Genomic DNA, 23,882 nt, shown 5'->3' on the forward strand with positions numbered 1-23,882 from the left:
TCTTCAGAGACTGTGGAATGTAGACTGGAAAATGGGGGTGGGAACAAATACACGGCCTGCCTTTGGTTGAAAGCTACGCTTAGGAAGTTCAGGAGGGCTCCAAACAGTCGTTTTGGGTTGGAGGCCCCACCTTCATCTTGCCCCACAAGGAAATGTCCTTTAGAACCCTTTTCCCCCAAAGTGTTCTTAGATCTGTGGTTTCTGGGCTAGAATATGCAGCTCCATTTCTCTTGGGGTCTATATCAGCCATTCACAGAAGCTGTCAGTCAGGGGTTATCCAGAAAAAGGGGATCAGCTGTGGGTATATACGGGGAGAGGTTTATTGCAGGAAATCAGCTTATGACACTGTTGGGACAGGCAAGGTAAGTCAGAAACCTGTAGGGCCAGTAGTCAGGAAGGGCAGCCAGAACTCTCTGGCAGGAGCCAAAGCTGCTGTCTACAGGTGGGATTTCTTCTTCCTCAGGGAAGCCTCAGCTCTGCTCGTAAGGCCTTTCAACCGATGGATCAGGCCCACACAGATTATCTAAGATAATCTCCCTTACCTAGAGCCACCTGATTGTGGAGTTTAATTATATCTACAAAATACTTTCACAGCAACAACTAGATTAGTGTTTGATTGGATAATTGGAGACTACAGCCAAGCCAAATTGATATATAAAACTGAACGTCACAGAAGCACTTATATTTAACATTTTTACAGCCTCAGGTTCTCGTCATGCTGTATCTACTATAGTCTCTATTCTATCATTTTCAGATTCTTTGGCAGTTTTTCTTGCTGTTGTTGTTTAGCAGATCTCTCTTCTTCCAGCCAAGCAATTTTTTGCTTCCATAACAGTCACTACGATTTTCTTTCTGCACCTTCCATTCCCTTTCTCCTCCACTTTCACCAGCATAGCTCCTCCAGCTTCTGGGGAAGGTGGCGGGGAGAGAGAGAAGGAAACAACCTGACGGGGAGACTGTGCAAGAGGTAGAGAAGGCACAACCCCCCGCTCTGCCTTACTGCTTTCCCCTGTCACTCTTGTAAAAGCCTGGGTTTGTATTGCATAGCTTTTGGAGTCCTGCAGATGCAGTTTGAACGTGCACCTTGCTAAAATTATGTAATCTGGGGCTTTACCTAACTTCTCAGAAGAAACTCTGACAACAGTTTCTTCAGTTGTCAGATGTGAGGATTCAGTATCTATGAAACATGCACTGAATGATCAGTAAGTGCCTGTGGGACTTTCTCTCCCAGTGTTCTATTAATCCAGGGTCCAGGGGGCTCCTGTCTACCCTACTCTACTGATTTCTTGCGCTCAGTAGCAGCTACTTCATGGAGGTGGAGTAGAAAGAGCTCTGGAGTGAGAAAAGAGGTGTTTGGTTCTGTTGTCAATCCTGCTTTTTACCAACTCTGTGCCTCAGGCAGATTCTTTAGCTTCTTTGAGCCTCAGTGTCCTTGTCTGCAAAACTGAACTTAGATTGTCAGTCTTGATGAAGAGGAACTCTGTAAAGAGGATTCTAGGTACCTATTTGGAGCCAACTGTTTGTAAAATCCAGTTTGTGCCCTTGAACCTGGGTCGGCAGATGGGATGTAACTTAAAAGAAAAATAGAAGAAAGAATCCTTCTTGGTGAGGGGTTTCCCAGAAGCACACTTGGAGGGCCACAATAGATTGAGGATCATGGCACGTACTGGTAAGGATGCCAACATTTTATTGTTTTTTCCTGAAAAACACCCTTTAGATGATAAATACACTTTAAAGTTTGGGTCAACTCCTTCTAACATCATGCTGCATTGGAAGATGGGAAAGAATAAATTTAAGAGTCTCAAGAGATGATTCTGTAAGGTCACTGAGGATCCCTGTGTGGCCTGGGGCTCTACTTTGGAAAACTCTATATTATAAAGCAGCTTACGCTTCATTAATTTGGTAACCTGTGGGGACTGAGTTCATCTTTCAGTTGCAGTGAGTTATTTTGCTTGTCTCTGTGTATATATGTATTCACATATACTATCGTTCTTGTGACATCTCCATGGGAGATTAGAGTATTGCTTTTGTTCTGGCTCACGTTCAAGTTTGTGCGTGTTTCTATTTGGAGGGTAGCATCTCAGAGCTTTCCTCTTGGACATGTGTAAACATGTAGGGCATTAAGAACAGAAGGCACTTTCAATCCTTTATTCTTTATATTTCAACAGGAATAAAAATTAAAAGCAGAGGATGATCATCATGAATGTTTTGAGAAAAATTGTTGAATATATTTTAATTCATTTTATTGGACAGAGTAATATGGTTGTGGATACAAAATTAAAACATCAAAGAATTTTTTTTTTTCATCCAAGAATTTTTAAATGATTGCATGGATTTGTGTTTCTTGAGTGCACTACTGGCAGAGACCACAATCACATGGCTCATGAATATGTAGCTTTGCAAATTATGACTGTAGGTTCATGGGCATGGAAGTTATTATTTCTTTAAAACAAACTTTGAAAAAAACATTGAGTCTTGATATATGGTTAGTAGAAAAACATGTTTCAGATCACATTTCATATCACGAGACTTTGGAGGAACTGGGCAAGCACAGTCCTCCCAGGAATTGGGGTAGGGAGAACGTGTGATTTTCCTCTTTCAGAATGTAGGGTCCCATCCTCATTTGGGAGGTAAATATTTCCAGGCTGTTCCAGCACTTTATGTAAGTTTGTTTTTGCTGGACTTGGTGCACAAAATACATCAAAGCATAATCTCCTCAATGCCTTTCTGTGTGGGCACTGTTACGAGTTCTCAGGCCAATCTGCATAGATCCTACTTATACATAAACCTAAGCTCTAGAGAAATGCCTATTCTACTTTACCATAAGTCTTTTTTCCCCCTAGCATTGAACTAGCAAATTCTTGGCATGGCAGGTGTTTCTGAAATGCCCACGTGTTTTTCTTTGCTTTATTTGTTTTCCTTGTTTTGCTCTTCCTGTTCTCCTAAGCAGGCATCTCCAGAAAGAGATGTGTCAGTGAAAGAGTCAAGAAAAAGGAATAGGAATAGTAAAGGTTGGGGGTAGGGCAGGACAGAAGAGGGAGAGGAGCTCATCCTGACTGTGCAAGTGTTGAACTTTCAGCAATGCCAAAGTCATGTAAATGTGCGAAGTTGCGTGTGCGAGTTAGAGCAGCCTCACGGAGCTGTAACCTGAATAGCAGGCGCTCACCCAAGCGATAACTCAGGCTCTAAATGGACCACAGCCCAGCTATTGGGTGTGCACGCGTGCATGCGTGTGTGTGGGGGGGGGGGGGGAGAGAGCTTGATTCCTGGAACAGATTTTCCTCTGAGATTTCAGCAAGCATTTCTTTATCATTGGGGAGCTATGGCTCCTCGTTTCACAGGGCCCGTTTCTATCTTTTTAGATATAGAAGAAGATGACTCCAAAAATGACTTGGCTTTACTCTCACCCTCTTAGCTTTTTTTTTAACCAGTGCAGGGGAGAAAATTCTTGCTTGTTCTCCAAGTAATCCTCTTCACGCTTTACAAAGATTGGAGTTTACATAATATTTTTATCTATGGCACAGAGCAGTGATCCTCAAGTATGCCTGGGAATCATGGGATAGTGGGCGGAGGATTATAATGCCTGACCCTACATTCCCACCCCACCCTGGAACCTGCATTTTAACATACTTTTGTCTGTGATACACTGATCTGAGGATCACACTTCAGGAAGCAGTGAGATTTCTTCTTAACACTGGTTTTACTACGCCTTCAAAATCTGGTTTGTATTTTACAGTTATGACACAGGTCAATTTAACTAGCAACATTTGAAGCTCTCAATGGCCAGTGGCTATTTTACTGGGCAGCCATAGAGCCAGGAGAGCCTGCCCTGAGCCCCTGGCAGGCACATGAGTGACCATGGCACTCATTCCCCTTTCTCCACTGCTCCTGAGTATGGCCTCAGAATTCTTCCCAGCACAGAACTTTAGGTAGCCACTGCCAGTTAATGGGACCTCAGGATTCATTCATTCATTTAACACTTATTGAGTGTCTTCTATACCCAACACTGCGCTTGGGATATGCCCATAAACAAAGCAGGCTAAAATCCCAGCCTCTGAAGGAGCTTACATTCTAGTGGGAGGAGATGGGCTATAAGCATAATATACAAGTAAATTACACGGTAGTTTAGAAGCTGGCTATATTATACTCTAATCTAGAAATAAGAACATGTAAAGCAGGTGTGAGGGAGTCAGAGCGCTAGAGTGGGGGCTGCCGGGTGGTTGGATTGTAATTTTAAATAGGCTCTATCGAGAAGGTAACATGTGAGTGCACATGAAGGAGATGAGGGGAAACTTCAGAGGAAACTCAGTTGCCACCCGTGCAATTACGTGCGGCCTGCATTTTCATCTGGGAGCGTGGACGAGGCGGGAGGAGGTGGGTAGGACTAGGTGAGGCCTTGCAATATGGCATTATGCTCAGCAAAGATTCTCTCTCCCTCCTCACTAAAGACCACACCAGCTTGGGGGAGGCCGCAGAGTGACTGTGAGGCAACCGCCAGGCCTCTGAGTCAGCTGATGTGCTGAGATAAGTGCTAAGACGAAGAGCCTCAGTTCCAGGAAAATGGTGTCTGCACCCATTAGCCGGCATTTGGTTCCCTTCCCTGAGGCTTGGGAGATCAATCTTGAGGCTTCAGTGGGTCTGCTTAGGACTTTAAGAGTTAAAGCTTAAACGCAGGTGTGGAAACAAAAGGGCTGGTTGCCTCTTTTGCTTGTTTCTTGCTCTTTTGGACAAGGTTGTTGAATCTGATCCAGAAAAAATAATAAACTTGGCTCTTGTTGCCTAGCTGTAAGTTCTTGTAATAAAACTCCCAGCACTGGCAGAGAGAGTAATGTTCTGCTTTTTTAAAAAGTCTGGTAGCATAACCAGAATGTAAAATACAAATGCTGTGCGTGGTTTCAGTAGGGAAGAGCAGTCGGGAGAAGGGGTGGCACAGTGCATTTTGAAGCCTGGGGCTTGTTGGACAGTCAGGTGCTTCACGTTTGCCCCTTCAATGGACGCTTGCTAAGTAAGATTCAGAATTCTCAGGGCTCAGGGCTCTGTTTGTTCCCACAGGAAGATGTTTGTCATGTCAGGGAATGTCAGAGGACTGGGTTTTAATTAGCAAACAGGAGGAAAGTTTAGTGGATTCTGCGGGGAGACATGGAACTACTAAATGATTTGATCATTGGTTTTTAGGTCAGCTATTAGGTGAAAAATCAAATACTAGCTTTAAAGCCTGGCCGAAAGATCGTTTCTGGGCAGTGAGGGAAGTAAGTGTTGTGAGAATGAAGAAATTATGGCATCGCCTTTCCTGTAAGTAACACCATTGAGCTTTCATTCAACAAGCACTTACTGAGTCCCTGCTTTGTGCCCAGCACCTCTCCAGGCCAGGAGATTCAGAACGAACTAGGCACTCTCTTGGCCTTGTCAAGTGGGGTGGCAGGTTTGCTGGTAGACAGTAGCAGTTCACGCGAGAGAAGGGCTGGGCTAGTGGTGTGCACAGGGCACGGAGGGTAGCTCCATCCTGAGGAAAGAAAGGGAGTCGGGAGGTTTTACAGAGAAAGTGAAAACCTGTGGAGGACAGGAGCAGTTACCAGGTGAGCAAGCCAGGTGGGGAACAGGCTGTAAAAAGACCCAGGAGGTGTGAAGCAGCATGATGTGTTCTGCCGTTGTGAGTGGTTCCATATGGCAAGTACTTGGGGGAGTGGTGGGAAGTGCGGCAGGCAGAGGCCCTCTCTGGTCCCGTGCCAGTTCAGATGCTGAGATGCTGTCCTGCCTCATCATGTGTTTACTTTGTAGAAAGATCGCCTTGGTGACAGTATGGGTGAGGGATGGAGAGAGACAGGATTGGCAGCTTGGACAGCAGGAGGTTACTGTAATGGTTGAGATACTAGGTTGGTTGAGACGTAAGGGCTGGAAGTGTGGTGGTAGCAGCACAAGGACCTACAAATAAGGTGGAAGATGGGGGAGGGAATGAATTGCCTTGGAAAGTTTCTGCCACGTTATCCAAATATAAAACCCTTGCTCTTCAGGGAGATCAGCTCAGTGCTTTGTGACCACCTAGAGGGGTGGGATAGGGAGGGTCGGGGGGAGACGCAAGAGGGAGGGGATATGGGGATATATGTATACATATAGCTGATCCACTTTGTTATACAGCAGAAGCTAACACACCATTGTAAAGCAATTATACTCCAATAAAGATGTTTAAAAAAAAAAACAAAAAAAAAACCCTTGCTCTTTAACACTTTTTTAAAGCAATTCCATATTCAGTCATGTAGTTATTATCCTTGCAATAGTGATTGTAACCACTTCTCCTATTAGAAAAATACTATTTTTTCTTCTATTTCTTGTTTTCTGTTATTCTCTTTATATCTCTGTTCTTCCACAAACTTTAACCCAAGCTGGACTCCAGTAAGAACAGACACCACACCAGGAAGATAAGGCAGGGACTGGAGTGCTGACTGGTATAGGAGTGGTGATACTGACGTGTCATGTCTTTATTTCCAGAGGGCTCTTAACAGGTTCTAGCATGACGTCCTTACAGACAAGATGAGGATAATTCCGTTGGGTTACTTTGTAGTTGGCGAACAACCAGGGCAAGTGCTGTTTAATGCGCTTGGGTCAGCGTGGGAGCGTGCCTGTAAGTCACAGACCTCAGCCTTGTCTGGTTCAGCTTCTCAGGGATTTAGATGAATGTGTAGATGGTGCACACACGAAATTTAGAGATTTTTGACAGCTAACAGAATGAGCATTTTTATGTGGTCTCTACAGAGTTGAAATACGGGTCTAAAGAGTTTGATTTATATTACAGAAGTGCTGGTGTAAGGGAAGGATGTAAGGGAAGGATGTAAGGGAAAGTGTAAGGGAAGGATGTAAGGGAAGGTGTAAGGGAAGGATGTAAGGGAAGGATGTAAGGGAAGGATGTAAGGGAAGGTGTAAGGGAAGGTGTAAGGGAAGGATGTAAGGGAAAGTGTAAGGGAAGGTGTAAGGGAAGGTGTAAGGGAAGGTGTAAGGGAAGGTGTAAGGGAAGGTGTAAGGGAAGGATGTAAGGGAAGGTGTAAGGGAAGGTGTAAGGGAAGGTGTAAGGGAAGGTGTAAGGGAAGGATGTAAGGGAAAGTGTAAGGGAAGGTGTAAGGGAAGGATGTAAGGGAAGGATGTAAGGGAAGGTGTAAGGGAAGGATGTAAGGGAAGGTGTAAGGGAAGGATGTAAGGGAAGGATGTAAGGGAAGGTGTAAGGGAAGGATGTAAGGGAAGGTGTAAGGGAAGGATGTAAGGGAAGGATGTAAGGGAAGGATGTAAGGGAAAGTGTAAGGGAAGGTGTAAGGGAAGGGTGCAAGGGAAGGTGTAAGGGAAGGATGTAAGGGAAGGTGTAAGGGAAGGATGTAAGGGAAGGATGTAAGGGAAGGTGTAAGGGAAGGATGTAAGGGAAGGTGTAAGGGAAGGTGTAAGGGAAGGATGTAAGGGAAGGTGTAAGGGAAGGATGTAAGGGAAGGTGTAAGGGAAGGTGTAAGGGAAGGATGTAAGGGAAGGTGTAAGGGAAGGATGTAAGGGAAGGTGTAAGGGAAGGATGTAAGGGAAGGATGTAAGGGAAGGATGTAAGGGAAAGTGTAAGGGAAGGTGCAAGGGAAGGTGTAAGGGAAGGATGTAAGGGAAGGTGTAAGGGAAGGTGTAAGGGAAGGATGTAAGGGAAGGTGTAAGGGAAGGTGTAAGGGAAGGTGTAAGGGAAGGATGTAAGGGAAGGTGTAAGGGAAGGTGTAAGGGAAGGTGTAAGGGAAGGTGTAAGGGAAGGATGTAAGGGAAAGTGTAAGGGAAGGTGTAAGGGAAGGATGTAAGGGAAGGATGTAAGGGAAGGTGTAAGGGAAGGATGTAAGGGAAGGTGTAAGGGAAGGTGTAAGGGAAGGTGTAAGGGAAGGATTCTCAAGCTGATAAAATAAAGACCTGGGGCTTTAGGTATTGTCGTGCCCACCTCCACCTCCACCTCCCTGGTGTGAGCTGCTGTTCTTTCTCCCCTGGATTATTCCAGAAGTCTACTACTGGTCTCCTGCTCCTTGTCTCCCTTCAGTCTAGCCTGGCCCTATTAGCTAGAGTGATCCTGTTAAAACATCTGTTAGGCCCATCTCACCTAGACTAAACACCACAGTCCTTAGCAACAGTCTGTAAGGTCCTATTGGACCTCCTGGTCTCCTCTGTGATCTCTGACCTCTCCTCCTACTCATCTGCCCCTCACCCCTGTGCTCCAGCCACACCGGCCTCCTTGCTGTCCCTTCCCCACACCAGACCTGTACCCTCACCGCTGCCTCCACCCGAGAACTCTTTCCCTGAGGTCCACGTGCCCGGCTCTTTCATCTCTTTCAGGTCTTCACCTGCTCAGTGACTTTCTCAGTTAGACTTGTCCCATCACAACACTTTATAGTGCCCCCTCCTCTTCTCTCAATTTATATCATTCCTTCACACTTATTAACATAGATTTTGTTCCTCTGACTTCCTTACTAGACTGTAAGCTTCACAAAACAGGAGATTTTGTCTGTTGCCCTCTCCAGTATATCCCCAGCACCTAGAAAGGTGCCTGACACTCAATAAATATTTGTTGGATGTATGGTTAAAGCATAAATTAATGGTTATGAGATAATAGTAGGGTTCAGCTGATATAAAAGCTGATGTGATCTTGGGCCTCATGCAGTGTTCACATAGATATAGAAAGATATTTATTGTAAAGAATTGGCTCACGTGATTATGGAGGCTAGCAAGTTCAAATTCTGCAGAGCCCATGTCCCAGTTTGAGTCCAAAGGGCAGCAGGCTGCTATAGAACCAGGAAGAGCTGATGCCCAGTTCAAAGGCCGTCAGCAGGAGAATTCTCTCTTACTCAGGGGAAGGGTCAGCTTTTTGTTCTATTTAGGCCTTTGACTGATTGGGTGAGGCCCACACCCATTAGGAAGGGCAATCTGTTTTAGTTAGTCTACTGATCTAAATGTTAATCTCATCCAAAAACACCCTCACAGAAATACTCACAATAATGTTTGACCAAGTATCTGGTACCCTGTAGCCCAGTCACATTGACACCTAAAACTAACCTTCACAGTACTCTCATCAGACCACACCCAGAACCCTAGGTTTTGTTCTGGGCACCACATACCAGAGACTATGCTGATGAAACTCTGACAACATTGGTGTCTGGGGAGGAGATGGGGGGAGTTGGGACTGTTGCCCTGAAGAAGTGAAGTCGTGACTGGGGTTGAGTGATGACTTCAAACATTTGAAGGCTTATCTCATGGAAGAAAGAGGAAGGGATTCTTTGGTCTGGAAGGCCTACCTCAAACAAGTGGACGGAGGGCAAATCTTACAGGTAGAAAGTAGGCAGAGAACTCTTCTGCCTTGGGAGCTACCCAGGTCTTCTTTCTGGAAGGGTTCAGGCAGTGGCCAGCTGTAAGCGGGAGTCTGAAGTGTCCTGTGCTGGTCTGCCCTGGGTGCTGCTTCTCTGACCTTGGGTAGGCCTTTAGCTTCTCGGATGTTTCCTCCTCTCTACCGTGGAAATCAGACTAGCCTACCTCACAGGTCATCCTGAGGATCAGGTGGAAATAACAACACGTTGTAAAACTCGTTGGGGGTTGGGGTCAGAGTGAGAGAACTGGTGGTCAGAAGGGGCACTGACTAACCCCTTGTTGCGGCAGAAAATTTCCACTGACCCGCAGTCAGGGACGCTTCCCTGCCCGTGGCAGCTTTGCTTTCTTCTCACTGGAATGTGCCTGAGGAGTGGCCGTTGACTCCTTTTCCAAATTCCTCAGCCCTGAGTGTATGATCTGTGCCGCTGCTGGCCCTGGGGGAGACGGACGCGCGAAGTGCATGGCGCATGGAGGGAGCTTCCCCTTTCGAGGAGTCAGCTACACGGTGGCGTCCCTTTTAATTACTTCAGGATACGTTCCCGAGTTGCTCCCCATTTCTACTCTTATTTACACTGTTCACATTCTTGCCTCTGGAATGCACCAGGGTGATCTATCCCACCTTCCACTCTGAAGAAATGTACTCTCTGCATAACGTATTTATAGCCCAAGTGTTTTATTTGATGGCTGTAACATGAATGAGAAAAAAAGAGCAGAACATCCAGGGATGCTTGCCTAAACATTCAGAACTGTGCTGGCAGTGGGACAAAGGCCTTTGGACTGTTGTGGGTTTTTTCAGTGACAGGCTTAATAAAAACGACTTTTTAGCACAAGTGCTTTTCAGTGAAAAGAAGATTTTACTACAGTGCTTAAGTCAGAAAATCAGATAAACATTGTTTGAAGTTCACTGTTGATGAGTAGCTAAGCTTCAGAGGATTTATGCATAGGTTGGCATGGTTACCGTTGGCAGGTAGTTGGTTCAGGAGCTTTTTCTTATGCAGGTGATGTCAAAACAAGGTCAGGGCTTCCCTGGTGGCGCAGTGGTTGAGAGTCTGCCTGCCGATGCAGGGGACACAGGTTCGTGCCCCGGTCCGGGAAGATCCCACATGCCGCGGAGCGGCTGCACCCATGAGCCATGGCCGCTGAGCCTGTGCGTCTGGAGCCTGTGCTCTGCAACGGGAGAGGCCACAACAGCGAGAGGCCTGCGTACCGCAAAAAAAAAACAAACAAAAAAACACAAGGTCAAAGCTAAATGGTCCCCACTGGTTTTGCTTATAACTGGCATTGGGACATGTAGCAAGTGTCATTACTAGGTAGCACTTCATGGTGCCTGATACATAGTAAGTGTACAGTAAATGGTGACTGTTGTCAGTGGTCATAATTTACGCTCAGCTTATTAAAGATTAGTTCCGGGTTTCCCAAGCCAATACAACCCAGAAAGGTTCTATTATTCTTTATTAAGTACTAAACAGCCCAATTTCTAGGATAGAAAGAGCTGTCAATTTGGGGATCCAATTTGGGGATCCAGTAGATGTTCGAGTGGCAGTAACGTTCGGTCAGTCCAAAGCGTAAACCAGGATTTCTCAGTCATGGCGCTATGGACATTTCAGATAATTCTTTGTTATGGGGGCTGCCCTGTGCACTGTAGGATGTTTAGCCGCATCCCTGACCTCTCTATTCACTAGATGCCAGTAGCTCCTCCCTCCCAGTTGTGACAATCAAAAACGTTTCCAGGCATTGCCAAATGTTCCCTGGGGGGCAGAATCACCCCTGGTTAAGAACCACTGGTGTAGAGGAAACTGTGAGATGCACGTTGGGCTTTTCAAACTGTGGATCACGCAGTACCCATTAAGGCTAGGCTTCTCAACTGTGGCTGAACATTGGAATCACCCAGGGAGCTTTTTTTTTTTGCGGTACGCAGGCCTCTCACTGCTGTGGCCTCTCCCGTTGTGGAGCACAGGCTCCGGACGCACAGGCTCAGCGGCCATGGCTCACGGGCCCAGCCGCTCCGTGGCATGTGGGATCCTCCCGGACCGGGGCACGAACCCGCGTCCCCTGCATCGGCAGGCAGACTCTCAACCACTGCGCCACCAGGGAAGCCCCCCAGGGAGCTTTAAAAAATCCTGATGCCTGGGTCCCACCCCCAAGTTCTAATCCGGGATATGGCCTGGGCCTCAGGATTTTTAGAAACTCTTCAGATGCTTCTAGGTTTCAGCCAAGAGGGCAACTACAGCATGAGTAGGTGATGGAATCAGTTTGGTGAAGTGCTTCTTTGCTAGCATTTAAAAAGTATATGTATATATAGTTGGAGAGAAAATATTAATGCCTGGCATCATAGTTAGGGTAAGTACTGTTTTGTATGTGTGTGGAGGCTGAAAACATTGCTGGCAAGGGTAGAGCCCTAAGCAGAATCCCTGCCCTCAACCTGCTGTTAGTCTGGCTATAACCACTTCAGAAACTGCTTGCTTTTTGTTAATGATAGTTAATGTGAAAACATTTTTTATTGAGGTATAATTGACATATAGAATGATATTAGTTTCAGGTGTTCAGCATAGTCTTCAATATTTGTATATATTGTAAAACGATCACCACAATGTCTAGTTAACATCTGTCACCATATGTACAGAATTTTTTTTCTTGTGGTGAGAACTTTTAAGATCTATTGTCTTTAGCAACTTTCAAATATGTGATACTGTGTTACTAACTATAGTCACTAAGCTGTACATTACATCCCCATGACTTATTTAGTTTATAAGTTGAAGTTTGTACCTTTTGACCCCTTCGCCCATTTCACTCACCCCCTACCTCCCACCTCTGGCAACCACCAATCTCTTCGCAGTATCTGTGAATTTGGTTTTTTGTTTTGATTTTAGACTCCACGTATAAATGAGATCATATGGCATTTGGCTTTGTCTGACTTACTTCACTTAGCATAATGCTCTTGAGGTCCATCCATGTTGTTGCAAATGGCAAGATTTCATTCTTCTTTATGGCTGAAAATATTCCATTGTGTATATATACCACATCTTTATTCATTCATCCATGGGCACTTAGGTTGTTTCCATATCTTGGCTGTTGTAAATAATGCTGCAGGGTGCATATATCTTTTCAAGTTAGTGTTTTCATTTTCTTCAGATAAATACTCAGAAGTGGAATTGCTGGATCGTATGGTAGTTCTGTTGTTAATGTGAAATTTAATACAAAACATTTAGAGTTCTGTGGCTTGGGAATTTTTGAGCCTTTTTGCTCACATTTTGAGGTTCCACCCTGACACTGATAAAATCAGTTATAAATGCTAGCCAATAAAGATGACATGCATATTTTCACCAGCAGCTAAATTTAATTATAGTACAGCAACAAGATGATAATTTTCCCCCTTTGTGTGTGTTAATTATATATACCATGATATGCTAGGTCAGCATTGGTCTAAATACATCCAGCAAAAAATGTGGGACTTGCATCAATCATCCCAAAAGTTTTATGAGGATCAGTCTAACAGCCTCTTGACTTCATTATCTATGGGAATTTGGGGGTCTTACAAAATAAACTGTAATACACATTCATCTCACTATGAGGAAGTAGTATACAAAGTGGTAGAAGACAGGCCAGCTCTGCCCATTTTTTATCTCAGTGCTCAGGAGACCAAAGGGACTCTTGCTGTGGTGGTGACTCTGATGGCAGAGGCTGCAACTGTGGAAGACTCGGACGTCAAGTTCGGGTGCTAGCAGGCCTTTGGGATCACTTGAGCTGATCCAGAAGCCCATTACAAGCCTATGAAAACACTCACCAAGGCTTCCTATTTAACTTGAAACTCATTCCTTGAAAGGTTGGCCTTCAATTTAGGTATCTGGAAAATAGTGATAAGTCTCATGATTCCTCACAATGCACTCTCTCATCACAAAGTTCTTTAAAAATTCAAAAGGACATCCTGCCTTGTGTGTAGTTTTGTCTTTACCTGGAAGAAGGTAGGCTTGTGATTGTTTCTTGAATCAGCTGCTGAAAAAAGATGATGTGCCTCTCTAACAAAGGGAAGAGGTTGGATTGACAAATACCCATTAATTGTCTGATTAGTTCTTTCACTAATTATGATTCAGCTCTGGGTGACTGCACCACATTAAATATGCAATTCTATTTCTTCTAGGTGTCTGAGGGTTCTGTGGTCCATTTTTCATCAGGAAACTTCTCCTTGTCAGCAGAAACAGAGGAAAGAAGCTTCCCGCATGGAAATGAGCATCTGTTAAATTGGGCCCGAAAGGAATATGGAGCAGTTACTTCATTCACTGAACTCAAGATAGCAAGAAACATTTATATTAAAGTGGGGGAAGGTAAATTTTATGCGGCATCCATTACTGACTGATTTATGACAGTCAGTTTTTTTCTTTTCTGAGACCAGGTGGTTAGGGCAGGGAATTATAGAATTACAGATTGTTGGAGCTGGCAGGGACCTGAGGGATCACTGGGGCCTACTCACCACCACATCCCCTCCTTCCCTTTTTCCTTCTGAGGAAACAGACCCGGTAATGGGGGAGAAGTGGGGAGTAGCCTGGCTGAGAGAGGAGAAGGTGGTTGTGCAGAATTTAGAAGACACCCATACACAGAAGTTAGAAGAAGTGAGTGGAGGCCGAGAAGCTGAGGTGTGGGAAAGGAGGGAATACCTGATGGAATGCACGAAGAGTTAGCAGGATGGGTCAACAGTTAGAGCTTCCTCCCACTTATAATTCTGTAGACATTTGAAGCCAATGTCAGCTTTATGGCCTCGAGACATCAGTTAAGTTTTGGACAATAGCAGAGGAAAAGTGTTTGAAAATATTTTTTAATACTAATGCCTGTTACAAGGACAAATTATTGGAGAAAGGAACTGTTTAGCCTTGATAAGAAATTGCCCATTTTAATTTCCTTGCCTTGCAGAGGGATATAAATATCTGGTGACTCAGCTTTGAAAGCATATTATTTCTTAAATAACTTTTTAATCATTATTTTTAGTTGAGGAGCTCCCGAATAAGTTACTGGAAATAACAACTCTTGTGAATGGGTCCTTGTTACAGTCAGGTGATTGTGTGAAAATGGCATTTCAGGTCCTCAGGGTCCATCTGCTTTCTTTTGAAACCTACAGCAATTGTCACCTCTTCCACAGGCAGCGTGGCAGCACAAGTGAATTATTGAATGCTAGTTCCCAGCCCTTTTTTGGATCTGGGATGTTTAATATAGATGCAGGAAGAGGTGGACACTGAAGTTGAGTGTGTGCTCTGTGCAGAGGCCATATCAGGTGCCTTCACATGCACCCCACTTAACCCTGCCAGTAATCCTAGGAGAAAACCGTTATTTCCACCATTTTGCAGAGGGGTTGGTAGAGGGTTAACCTAACTTGCTCATATCCACATTACTAGCAAGTGACAAAACTAGAACCCAAACTCAGGTTTCCTGACCTTTGAGTCTAATGCTTATTTCCTGATGCTGCATTTTAAGTCTTAGCCAAATAAGCGTAACCTAAACGTGAAAGTAGGTTACCTGGATGGGCAGACTTGTTTAGTTGAGTAGAGGGAGGAAGAGTTTTAGACGAGAACTGGGTTCAAAAAGTTGAAGTTTGTTACTAAACTCTCATGGTATTCAGGCAGCTAAGCATAGAGGTCAAGTCCTATTGGGATAAAACAAAAAGTCTCTTTTAATAAAGGTTCTAAGCCCTGACCAACAGTCTCTATTTCTGAAGCAGAATTCTGGTGCATATTGATTGAATATTGATTACCCCCCTGGAATGTGTTAGAATAAGAATATGTGTTATGGTAACATGTAGAATGTTGGGCTCCTTTCTCTTTCTGGTGCATGTGCTTCTGTGTACAGAAGTGAGGGGTTCCATGACTTCCCCAAGGCTGCACACTGGATCAGGGAAGAACTTTAAGGACCTGGTGTCCCACCCAGTAAAAACTGTTTAACTCCTTGGCGACACCTTTGGAGCCCCTGAAACTTGACTCCAGCCACCAGTTGGGTATAAGTCACTGGCCCATACCATGGAGAGGAGCAGCTGGGAGAGTGAGGGTCCTTGGTTAGGTTGGTGGACCACAGGCGATGTTGTCTATCACCATGGATTGGACTCTGCTGAACAAACCTCATCCACTGGTTTCCCAGAACCTGACCTGTCTCTACCCAACTGAGTCGGGAATCCTAGGCCATGAGCCTCCTCTTGTTCTTTCCCCAGTGGTTCTCAAAGTGTGGTCCCCACCCCAGCAGCATCCTTATCACCTGGGAACTTATAGAAATGCTGGTTCTTGGGCCCACCCCAGACCAAGTGAATTGAAAACCCTGGGGTCCAGCCATCAGTGTTTTAGCAAGCACTCTAGGTGATTCTGTTGCTTGCTAACGTTTGAGAACTACTGCTCTAACCTATATGCTTAGAGTGGAAGAACTGAGGGCTTTCGGTTCTTATCCCAGCTGGTCTCATTACCTGTGAGGCTTCAAGCAACACTCTGATTTACCTACCACCGGAGCCTCAGTTTCTATAACGGCAGCATGAGGTGTTTACATTACCTCCCAGGTTCTTAGAGTATATTATTCTAGCTCTCAAAGTGGTTTGTCAATCCTTTCCTAAAATACAAATAAGCATGTGACTTCCCCCCTCCCCCAAACTTGCCAGGTTTCTACCCGGGGATTCCCCTTTGTGGTTTCCTTTCTGCTTGGCAGTTGGTGTAAGTTTTGATGCCAGGCATGCGGAAGGTCATTTGGGGGGAAAAAAAAAACCACACACATGCATGCACGCACAACAAAAAGTGATCAGCTTATTCACCTTAGTGACAATGGCAACTGGGACTTAAGCCCTTAACAACATCAACTTTTAAACAATTAAAGCTTTCCTGGTGGCTTTGGAGGGTCACAATGTGGGTGAGTGTTTTGTTATTTGTCTCAAATCTCACACCATTGTTAATTCAGGAAACCTATGCCATGTGCCTACTCTATTATGTGCCAGATGCACCCCAGGCCCACCTATGAACTGGGTATACGGGCCAGAGTCCCAGGAGGGTCCTAGTCTCTTGAGTTCCAGACTGACCTGTCCTGGGCCCATACATCCACCCTCTGATTCTTGATTAAGTTTCAGCCTTGCCACCCCAATATCATCTTCTGTCCTGTGATCTGGGGGAGGCATCCGCAGGGCTGCAGCTGCAGGGTGTGCGTGCCTCATCTGCTCATCTGGCAAAACCCTCAGCAGATGTGGAGGGGAGGCTGCTCCGGCGGCCCGAGTCGGCAGAGCCCTGGCCTCTTCTCTCTGAGGGGGTCTTTAGGGAAGAATACAGAATGCAGAGCCAACACTTTCTTGAAGCGAGCCTCCAAGCAGGGGCCTCGTGAACTCCTCTGGTCCCCTCTGTTCTAGGGGTGGCACTGGGGGTGCCATGGTGCACGGAGCCAGGATGCCACAATGTATGTTGTGAGCTTCAGTAGAGGGGAGGTTGCACAGTTGGGCAGGCAGGGGAGGGCACTGTCAACCCAATCTTGGGAACTCCCGGGCTGATTCCTCACTCCTAAGTGAGACTTGCATATGAATCTGAACCCTGGCGTGCTGTCCATTAAATGAAAAAGGCAGAAGTCTGTTTCATTAGAGTGCCAGGGCTCTGATTAATTACCCCTTCTGAATAAAGCTTGCTACACCTAGAACTTCCTTGACATTGGTCCCAGCTGTCACACTGCCAGCAGTTTCAAGTCCTGTTTAAACATTTAAACCACTAAATGGAAATCCCATCAGCCATGGTGCTGTGTAAGCATCATGTGCCGTTGGGGGAGTATCTTCAGACTGTTAGTAATTGCATCACTTTCCCTGGTGGAGGTGATGAACAGCCCTCAGCACAATCAGATAATGTTTATGAAAGCACCTTATAAACTGTAAAGTGCCATGTAAACATTCGCTGTCTGTGTCAGGATTATGGGAAAGAGTAGAGGTCTGCCCTCACTGTTTCCCTCAAACTGTTACCTTCAGCTTTTAGAGTATAAATTGCTTTGAGGGATAAATATGAAGGAATGATTAATTCTACACCGTGCACCAGAGAATTAGTTAGGTTGCTGGTTCTTCTATTAATTGAAGTAGCAAATATCCAAAGAGGAGCATGTTTGGGGATAGGGTAGGTCATTGGATTCAGTGTTGAGTATGCTGACTAAAATATCTATTGGATTTTTGGGTGGAAGGTGCTTGGTAGGCAGATGACAATGCAGGTCTGCAGCTCAGGAGTCATGATCTAGGTATAAATTGGAGCCGTGGGAGTGATTGAGATCATCTAGGAAGAAAACGAAATAAAAAGAGAGTTGAGGAAGGAACTGAGATTCTTAGTCTTGGTTTATATCAGGATTAACTATGGAGCTTTTCAAAAAGAAAGCTTCCTAGGTCCCACCTAGATCTTCTGAATCAGACTCTCTGGGGTGGGGTCCAAACAGGTGGATTCTGATATGCACCAAAGATTGAGGACCACTGGTGTTTAAAGGATGAGCAGACGAGGAACTAGTGAGAGGCTGAAAGGTAGGTCAGAGGAAATGGGTGAGGACAAAGCAGAATCAAAGAGAACAGGAAAGGAGAGAATTTAGACCAAAAGAGGCCACTAAAGTTGGTCAGTAGGAGGCCACTGGTGACCATAGAGGAAGCATTTCAGGACACAAGCTTGTGATTTCCTGTGTCCTGCACTTGCCCAGTGTCACTGTTATCTTCTCTCCTTTGAGTCTGGTTACCATGTAGTTCAATGTGTTTTTTTACTTTCAGATCAAGTGTTCCCTCCCACGTGCAACATAGGGAAGAATTTTCTCTCCCTCAATTACCTTGCCGGGTACCTTCAGCCCAAAGCTGCAGAAGGGTGTGTGATATCCAGCCAGCCCCGAGATAAGGAAGTACACATCATTGAGCTAATCACCCCCAACTCTAACCCCTACAGGTGAGTGTGAGTGTGAGTGTGTGTGTGTTGTGTGTGTTTTCTGAACTAAGAGATGAAAACAAAGATCTGATATGACTTGAGACAGGGAGAGGCTTAGCCCTCCCTCGTGTGAGGGGGAGGAAGCCACTGATGCTTTGGGTGAGATTCACAGAAGCTTTGAAGAAGGGAGTAAAGGTACCAGTGTCATATTTTATTTTCTGCATCTGTCTCTAGATCCCATATATCCCAGATGAGTTCTGAAGCCTAATTTGAACTTCTTGGTATAGTCGTCCATTGGTGTCTGTGGGAGGTTGGTTTCAGATCTCCCTCGATACCAAAACCCATAGATGCTCAAGTCCTTTGTATAAAATGGCATAGTATTTGCATATAACCTACGCACATTCTCCTGTGTACTTTAAATCGTCTCTAGATTACTTATCATACCTAATACAATATGTAAATAGTTATAAATACAATGTAAATAGTTGCCTGCATGTGGCAAATTCAAGTTTTACTTTCTGGAACTTCCTGGAATTTTTTTTTTTCCCAATATTTTCCATCCGTGGTTGGTTGAATCTTCAGATGTGGAACCTGCAGATACAGAGGGTGGACTGTACTAGTTATAGAACAGTCACTCTTACTCCATTATTATCTCCTTTGACTGAGGTTATCCCTGTTAAGAAAATTACAAAATGTGCCTTGTTGACATAATTATTATTTTGACAATATTATGTGGGTTTTTTTAATATTATGTTTTTTAACAGATTCCTGTTTATAGTGTCCTCAGAGCACTTTTGCACTCATAACTGTTTAAATCTGTGTGTGAATGTGTGTGTGTGTGTGTGTATCAGAGGAGTGGCCCTTCATGGTGACACACCAAAGAGCCATTAGATACCACTTACCTCTCTCTCTCTCACCCCCACCGTCCTACCCCAGGACTGGAAATTTAACTCTATCAAGAATGATTGTGGAATTTAAGAAAGAAAGAAAGAAAAGGGAGAGTGTAGGCCTTTCTCCCACTTTCACCTGCATTTCATGGGGACTAGTGAGTTAAAATGTAAATTTATATTATAGAAGGATTTCACAGTTAAAATTCTAATGAAACTTTGATTTCAAAAGTGATTAAACTACCAATCGGTTTTGGTAGGGTTGGAAATGGAATTCTGTTCCATGTAAAGAATTTGTGGCAAATTAAAAGGGAATGGGAATAGAAGCGATCTGGCATATGTGCTTAGATATAAGCCTGAGGCTTCATTTGAGTACTGTATATCATTCATTTTACGGTTTACAAGTGTGTAAAACCAAGATGGAAATAAAGACTTTCCCCTAAATCCAGAATGACAGAGATGTTATTGTTTGGTAAAAATTCTCTTTTATACTGGATTCTTAGAAGTTTGGATTGTATTCATTAATTTTCCAGTAATCACTTGGTTGACCATCTGTTTTTTTATTTTAATAACTGTATATCCAGAAGTTTGGGAAAGTAAATGCAGATATGATTTTGTGACAAATGTTAATGGCTTAAGCACACCTTATATAAGTCAAGAAATTCTCTAGCCTTCTGCCTCTTATTTTATTCTGAAGCTTCCTCACTGCTTTACTGCCTCCCTCTTCCATCCACCCTGTCATCCCACTCACCAAACTGCCGCCCACTACTGCTCTGAAGGATTTTGAGCATAGAATGTTACACATCAAAGGTGCTGGAGGCTGAAAAAGCAGCAGTTCTGCTTCAGAAGTAAACTCTCCGGGTTTGTTCACGTCCATTTCAAACAGTGGCTGCCGCATCATACAGGGAAATCACAGAGAGATCAGCTCTGCTTTGCGTCCACCTGGAGGGGTGGGATAGGGAGGGTGGGAGGGAGACACAAGAGGGAGGAGATATGGGGATCTATGTATACGTATAGCTGATTCACTTTGTTATACAGCAGAAACTAACACACCACTGTAAAGCAATTATACTCCAATGAAGATGTTAAAAACAAAAACAAAAAAAGTGGCTGCATTAAGTAACCACCTTTTTTTTCTTTTTTCAACAAAGAGAAAAAGTTTAGTGGCTAATTGTCCACAGGCATATTTTTCTATTGTTATGTAAAACCATTTTGTTATGTGTGCACTAACAATCTGTTTTGCACATGTCATTTGCCTGGGATCAACTCCAGCTTTTTAATCAACTGGCCAGACGCTGGAAACATGAAGACTTGGAAGAGGGGAAGATAGTTGCAACTTTCTGGCATTTGGGTCCTAACTCTGCCTTTGTTTTCCATTCACAGTGCTTTCCAGGTGGATATCATAATTGACATAAGACCTTCTCGAAAGGATCCTGAGGTGGTCAAAGATCTCATCCTGATCTTGAAGTGCAAAAAGTCTGTCAACTGGGTGATCAAATCTTTTGATATTAAGGGAAACCTGAAAGTTATCGTAAGTTAGTTAAGTGTTTCTTTGTTTTGATGAATGGTGGTAATTTAAGCTGTGTTTGTATTTTTGTGAAGTTTCTCTCTGTTATTTTTCACTTTATAAAAGAGGCTGCTCCTTGGCTTCTCCTGACAAGGGCGGGCGGGGTGGTAGTTAAAAACATGGTCTTTGGGGTCAGTACAGACCCAGATTTAAGTTCAGACTCTGCCATTTACAAACTCTGACCTTGGGCAAGCTCCTTAACCTCTCTGGACCCCACTTGCCTCATTTGTGAAATTCCTGGAATGTATTAGTGTGCTTCCCAGACTTAGTAAGTATAAAATAATGAACACAAGCCTTTCATGGCTGAGAGCCCTGTAGGGGCCTCAGTGTCATGGTCCTAAATTTCAGCTCTCACTTTGGGGTTGGGTACTGAAGGAAGCTGTGGGAAATCAGCTGACTCTAGCCCATTTTTCTTTTTGAGATAAATACTTGGTATTGGCATGTCTTTTTTGCTTGCTTCTAAGGGTGAAACACTGATAAAAGCATTATAGCCATGGAGAGGTTAGTGAGAGGATGCTGGAAAAGCATCCCCCAGCCTGTTCCCTAAGCATCATATTTCATGAAGGAAATATACTTAAGAAGTTTAGCTGGGTGGCACGACAGGCAAACAGTAGCTAGTTTCCTGAAAAGATGAATGTTGAAATTTGGTAGAATAAATCTTTTTCAAGTCTTTAGGGAGATAACTCTTTGACAGAACATTGGAGCAAATTATATTGAAAGTTAAAGAAGAATTGCCCCTCCTCATTTTTAAGAAGATAATCACCTCTTTAGCATCTCTTTCGTGGGCTCAAATTTTTGTGCATTTTCTTTTATAAAAACCGTGGCCAATTCCTCTTTCAGTACCTGCATTGAATCAACTGGAGTGGGTTTTACGTTTTCACTATTTGGGGAGAGGGATACCTTTGGCGTTGGTATTATTCATTCATGGCACCTTCCGTGTGATAATGCAGTGACAGAGCCAACGGTCCCCTGGGCAGCGTCATGTACAAGCATTTGCCAGGGGCATCGGGCAAAGCCATGAGCACACACATCATAATTTTAAAGTAATCATTTCTGGTTCCTGTGGGGTTGTTGTTGTTTTTTTTTTTAACTTTGAGAGGATCCCAGTGAGCCGTCATGTGTAATGGTGATACATTAATTTGGTATTGAGCACAGAGCCCAGCAGTGATTTTCTGAAGTCAGAGCTGTTTTGATTGTCTTCCGTGGCATGGCCTGAGGGGTGTTGGTGACCAGGGGTGTCTGCGGCCTTTGCTGCCTGGCACACCAACCAAATGTTTTTAATTTCAGAATAACAAAAACAGGAAAGGGAATCATGCTTTGAAAGGCAAAAACATACGGTACATTTTAATTCCCTGCTGGAGTTCTTGTGTAAATGTTCTTTTGGCCCTGACCCTTCAATGGCTCTTTCTCTCCCTGAGTATGTGTGCCTGGTCCATGGCTGTCCTGGAGTTCACTTTGAACATCCCCACTTCTCATATGAATCAGAAAGGCTAGAAATGAGATTGCTCATCCCAGTGCAAGATCTGTTTATATTGCTCTCCTTGGCCGTACTCCTGTTCCAGGCCAATTTTGGACAATGCATGACAACATTGCTAAACAATTAGGTAATGTTTCATGATGTTCTTTTTTATTCTCCCAACCAGTTTCATGCTTTGTGATTTCTTAACTGCTGTCTCAGATGTGAATTCTGACTGTGCTGGGAGGAATAGTTACCTGCTAATAAAAGGCTGCTAATAAAAGGGTGGAGTGGAAAGAATCCTGGCTTTGGGGCCAGAAAGGGCTGGATTCAAATCCCATTTCCAATTGCCATTACTCCCAGTTGATACTGGGCAGTCTCATTAAATTCTGGGTCTGTTTCCTTTCCTGTGAAATGGGTACGATGATAATACTCACCTAGAGAGTTCTTGTGAGGTTTAGCAGAGTCCATTCATTCATTCAACAAGTATTTGTTAAGTGTGTCCTGGGTATTTCATCTAAAGCACTCAGCATACTGCCTGCACATGGTGAGTTCTCAGCTACATGTACTACGTAGCTTCTGTGAGCCTCAGGTTCCCCTTCTCTAGAAAGGAATAGTAATGCCCAGTCCTTATATTTTGGAGGAGAATTAAATAACACATGTAAAGCTCTTAGCACAGTGCCTGCCATAAAAAGGAGGGTTCATCTTCCTTCTATTAACAACTCTTTAAAAGTTTGTCTGTAGGAGCAATTAACAAAGTGAAGACAAGGACAAATGTCCACTAAAAGAATTGTATGGAACTTGATGGGGTAAATTTAAAGAAGAGCATGCAGACATAGAGAACGGATGTGTGGACACCGGGCGGGGGTGGGGTGGGGCGAATTGGGAGATTGGGATTGACGTATGTGCGCTGCCATGTGTGAAACAGATGCTAGTGGGAACCTGCTGTACAGCACAGGGAGCTCAGCTCGGTGCTCTGTGATGACCTATATGGGTGGGATGGGGGCGTGGGAGGGAGGTCCAAGAGGGAGGGGATATATGTATACATGTAGCTGATTCACTTCGTTGTACAGCAGAAACTAACACAACATTGTAAAGCAACTATACCCCAATTAAAAAACCAAACCAAAACAAAACATAGGCGCGCGCGCGTGTGTGTATATGTGTGTCAGGAATGGGACCTGGGTAGAATGCACCCTCCAAAAGACAGGATGGTCCTAAGAGACACAAAGGGTTGTGTGCTGGAGCCAGACGGGACTACTACAAGTGTCCACATTACATCGCCATGCCCAGCTCTGGCTTTTAATTCAGGGCCCTTATGGACCATGCATAATCACATTTTGGAAGAACCTCCAACACATAAAAGAATAGATGGAGATAACTTGTTAGAAATTTCCTGTTGTATTATTTCATATGGCCTCAGGGCTTCAAGTTTGGAAATAGTGAGTTTATTCTTAGAAAAGACATTTTTTAATCCCAGTGGGAATATGCACAACTCTCTGCCTAACCCGTCCCCCAGATGCCCCCTCCCAGACATCAGCAGTTTTGATGCAGGTGTGTTGGGTGGTGGGAGAGAGGGGAAGCCACTCAGACTCTACTTAGCTCATCGTCCTTTGTGAAGATACGAGTGGGAGATGGCGGTGGTATTTGAGACCTCCTTGAACACTCCCATAGGAAGTAGCTATACTGAGGCCTTGAAAAAGCCTGGGGACTCCCAGAAATACAGGATGAGGAAT

General features: G+C 44.3%; 1 protein-coding gene across 22 annotated transcripts in view; it reads left to right on the forward strand.

Moving 5' to 3' along the window:
- Positions 1 to 23,882, forward strand: part of TGFBR3 (transforming growth factor beta receptor 3) — a 211,519-nt gene that overhangs the window by 140,590 nt on the left and 47,047 nt on the right. For all 22 annotated transcript variants that reach the window (XR_004528298.2, XR_012334631.1, XR_012334632.1 and 19 more), the window contains 3 exons: positions 13,499 to 13,682; positions 18,089 to 18,257; positions 20,507 to 20,654. Coding sequence is in view for 19 of the 22 variants with exons in the window: in XM_073811166.1 (XP_073667267.1) it covers positions 13,499 to 13,682; positions 18,089 to 18,257; positions 20,507 to 20,654 (501 nt within the window). In the remaining 3 variants the exon portion in view is untranslated. The remainder of the gene's footprint in view (positions 1 to 13,498; positions 13,683 to 18,088; positions 18,258 to 20,506; positions 20,655 to 23,882) is intronic.

This window comes from Tursiops truncatus, chromosome 1 (genome assembly GCF_011762595.2).
Source record: "Tursiops truncatus isolate mTurTru1 chromosome 1, mTurTru1.mat.Y, whole genome shotgun sequence".
NCBI classification, from domain to species: Eukaryota; Metazoa; Chordata; class Mammalia; order Artiodactyla; family Delphinidae; genus Tursiops; species Tursiops truncatus.